Below are 4,190 nucleotides of genomic sequence, written 5' to 3'. Positions count from 1 at the left end.
ATGCAAGTAGTCTTCCTCATTAACAGTCTTCTCCAGATCGCTAAGGTATGTAAACAAATTATCTAAACGTTTGAAGCGTTTTCCTCGCACCATGAAATGAAGGTGAAGCTGTGACGGTGCGTTACGTTAGTGACGCGGCCACAAACTGCGGTTTTGATAACTCCCCGCTGCTCTTTGCCATTTGGTGCAACAGGCGAACGTCGATGATATTGCGTGGTGGAACTGCACTACGGAACTGATTGGGCTGAAAAATAAGCTAGAGAGAATAATTATAATTTGGATTAGTTTCACATCCTGTTTCGCCATATTCACCATATGACTGCAGCAAACAGTTGGTGTGCAGGGAAAAAAATCTTGTCTTTTTCTTTCCTTTTTTTTTTCTTAAAGTGGTGTTAGCATAAATGTATGGCAGACTGGCCTAGAATTCAACTAAGCTAGCCATTACAATATTTAAAATACATGATTAATATGCATGGTTGGCTGCAAGAGAAATGCAATGAAGAAACCAGCATACTGTGCTAATTATTTAAGTTATATTCGCTTGATGTTACAAGGTGGTGTTAGCAACAAAGACACAAATTTCTTTAGAAGCTGTGAATTAAATAGATAATGTGTTAGGTGGCTGAGGGAAGCCTCTGTCCTGCCTGCAAACAAGTCTGTTAACAGTCCCATTAATTTTAGTTGAATGGATGCATAAAATGAAACTTACAATGCTTACATAACTAAGGCCTGAGTTTTTTCGGTTATGTTGCTGCAGGAAGAATAATTTGCTTGTAGTCTCAACTGGTATCCTTAACAATTAGGTTATTTAACAGTACAGAATATGAAGAGCCATGGAACTGCAAAGCAAGCATTTCTATTGTTGCATGCCCACACAAAAGATGATGTTTTATTTTTTTCTTAGAAACTCCTTAGACAGAAAGAAGCAGCTCCTTGCTGCAATTCTAGAAGAAAGTTCCTATGACTGTGTTTGAGGGCAAAAGTTCCCAAGTAGTTACCAAAGTTATATTTCCTCCAATAACTACACTTTTCAAGTTAAGTTTTCTCCACCTACAAATCAGGGTCATTATTTTGTTTTCTGTCTAGCAAGTTAGATTATTTTTTTTCCTAGAGGGAAATAAAATACGTGTGAAGAACGTTTAGATTATGGAGGCAAACATTTGGAAACTAGGAAGTGGTGGTGTCCACTAATTCTGCTTCTTCGTGGCTCCCTAGCAGTATTGTCTTTTCCCCTTTGCTTTTGTGCTTTTGATGGACAGCTTCATCTTCAACACCTGGTGATGAGCAGCAGGCAGAGCAATAGCTCACAGGAATGGTGTTGATGCTCCTTTCAGTTTGGAGTTCTTTAGTAAGGTTGTTCACAACATTGTGAAACCTGGTAAAACTTCACTAGGGCTGTGCTTACTTTCGTTATCACTGCGTCGTTCTGATGTGGCCCTCCATGCAGGTCAGAAAAGCTGGGCAGATGTGACAGGATAGAAGTAACAGTTACAACTGGTTTTACTCCTCGTCCTTTGACTGGGAAGATACACCAACTAGTGAGGAAAAGGAGTATGAATTCAAGTGTGGTCTGTCCTGCAATCATCTAACTAGATGCAGATCATTTAAGCATCATTCAACTGCTGAAAAAGTTACATTTAAGTGTATTGTTTAGCATAAGACACCATAGGAAAATGTTAAGAGATTAAAAAAAGATGGTGATAGGTTTAGTGAATGCAGTATGCCGGTGTTCCACCCACATGTCTACTTTTAGCTTTAGTTGTACTAATAGTGTGTTGTATGCCTGGACATCATTGGAGAGAGGACTGAGGGGAAAAAGAAATGATTTGGAGACTTTATGAGCAGGGGACAGAAAGCCTGCTTGGTCAAAGCCAGTGGATGTATTTGTTGTTCCATAGAGTAGGGTAGTTTTGTGCTATCAGGAGATGCATTTACTTATGTTCTGACAAACAAGATTAAATTAGATAACTGGATATTAATGGTATAGTAAGATAAGGACTTTAGGCTAAGTTACTGTTCTTGCATTGAACTTCTGCTCTTGGAGAAGTTCCCATCTGTGAAAGCACTGAAACCTTCTTTGAAACATAATCGTTGAATTTATGTTGAATTTCCTTTGCTTACAAACTAGCTGCCCATTTCAGTACTTTTGAGGGGTTTCTTAGGAACTTTTTAGCTGAAATTTAAGTATCTTGGGTTTGTCTTCTTTCCTGTATGTTTCTTTCTCACTTACTTGCATAATCACTGATTTTGTACACCCAGGTTTTTTTTTTAAATGACGGCGCTTCCATATCTTACATTGTGTTGCATCATTTTTGATTTCTGCGTTGTAAAAACATGTTGAATAAATTTACTTTTTTTTCTGTCAGTACAAAAAGTCATGGATCTTTGAGTATATTCCTTGAGCTTTCACAGTTCCCAGCTCTCAATTGCGGCCAATGTTCATTCTCCCAAGAGTTAGTATTAATATAGAGGGTGGTTTGCGATTGAATTTTGATTACTCCCACCTACCTATCCACTGCAACAGACTTCAGACAACAATGTGTTGTTAGCTTTCTATGGAATCACCTACTACATTTTGTATGTACAAATTAAGTTGAAAGGGTGTATCTTGCTCTGCTTTGAGACCTGTTGCACCAAAAGCTTCAAGTACTCTTAATTTGTCAATGTATCTGTATGGTCTCCAACTGCCATCCAAAATACCTTGTAAAGATGAGTGATCAAGTTAGCTTAAAAGCATAAAAAATAAGATCAGAGACATAATATTAATAGCTTACTATTGAAAATAGCCTAAGGCCAGGCAAGCATTTGAGGGTTGTATCATAAAAATATTTAATAGAAGCTTATTGCTTATACGTAGCTTATTTTCAAATAAAATAATACTTTTTTCCCATAGGTAATATATCCTCCACATTCAAAACTCACAGATAAAGAGGTAAGCCATGGTTGCTGTGTAAGTATATAATTTGTTTTTAGTTTAGTAATTTTAGGAAATATAATGGCTCTCTTTTCTTTTCCCCACCCTTTAGAAAACCAATATTTGCTATTTGTCTTTTCCAGATTCTAATTCAGGTAAGTGCTTCCTTTACTTTGTAGTTGTCTGTTGTTGGACTAAGCTATAGTAAAAAAGGTAGAATTTGACAGTATAAATTAATGGGTTTAGATTAAATACTTACATGAATATCTTAATATTGCAATACAGAAAAGTTGCAAATAAGGTTAAATATAAAACTATAATTGTCTGTGCTGCAGTAAGGTCAGAGAACTCTCTTTTTTTTGTTTTATGTAAATGAAATATCAGGAATGTGAATGTATAAGACCTTCCAGATGACAATCATGCAGATGTTTCAGAATACTTTGCAAGTAAAGAATGAACATCTCAATCTCCCTTTTAAACAAAATAATAATACTGTCGTGGTAGAGAGAAGTGTATGACATGAATGGTTTAATAAAGCAAATGGAAAGGGTATAGTACCATCTTCTCATAAAGGAGTAAATGTATATATTCTAAATTCATAACAGTGAAACTGACTTTAAATTCAAAAGCATTTAGAAAGAACAGTTGTGAAGGGAAAACCTAGGTTATCTTATATCTTCTCTATTCTTGATGCTTCTGTTGCTATGTGTGGTCCTGCTTGCTAAATTCTTCTTTAATCTAAACTTCTGCTGTTCTGCTGCCAAAGAGAACTTGGAGGCATGTGGCTGAAGACTTGGACCACCTGCAAAAAGATACAGCAGAACTACAGACACTTCCTTTCACATGTAATTCTCTACAAAAGTCAAAACCTATAGTAACAGACTTGTCCCTATAACTGCTCTTACTCTGTGCTTTTGGTTGCTCTCTCTGATATAGGGTGATGCAGATGTGTGCTTTTAATACATGTGTGAGCTCCCCTACATAATTTTACAAACCGTCTTGGCTAATTTTTCCCCTTTGTCTTAATGTCAGTAAAATTAAAGTATGTTCTCTGTTCTCTATATCCTGTATGTAAGTAGAGGAAGAGCTTTCTGTTACTGAAAGAGAAGATGAGTTAACTGTATCTTCCTATTACTGTCATTGTTAATGGTTATAAACCTGTCCAACCATCAAAAGGTGTATTGATGGTAGAAAATAATGTGTTAGGAAAAAAGGCTGATTTTTTTTTTTTCTGCAAATAAGAGTGGTAGTACAGTTATTTTAGGCAGAATAGGTA

General features: G+C 36.2%; 1 protein-coding gene across 1 annotated transcript in view; it reads left to right on the top strand.

Moving 5' to 3' along the window:
* DENND6A (DENN/MADD domain containing 6A) overlaps positions 1-4,190 on the top strand; it is a 24,755-nt gene continuing 20,565 nt past the window's right edge. Inside the window, exons 1-3 of the mRNA XM_009895749.1 lie at positions 1-45; positions 2,894-2,932; positions 3,027-3,069. Of these exons, the coding sequence (XP_009894051.1) occupies positions 1-45; positions 2,894-2,932; positions 3,027-3,069 (127 nt within the window). The remainder of the gene's footprint in view (positions 46-2,893; positions 2,933-3,026; positions 3,070-4,190) is intronic.

Source organism: Charadrius vociferus, unplaced genomic scaffold (assembly GCF_000708025.1).
Source record: "Charadrius vociferus isolate BGI_N301 unplaced genomic scaffold, ASM70802v2 scaffold512, whole genome shotgun sequence".
NCBI lineage: Eukaryota > Metazoa > Chordata > Aves > Charadriiformes > Charadriidae > Charadrius > Charadrius vociferus.
This window is presented reverse-complemented; position numbering and strand designations above follow the sequence as displayed.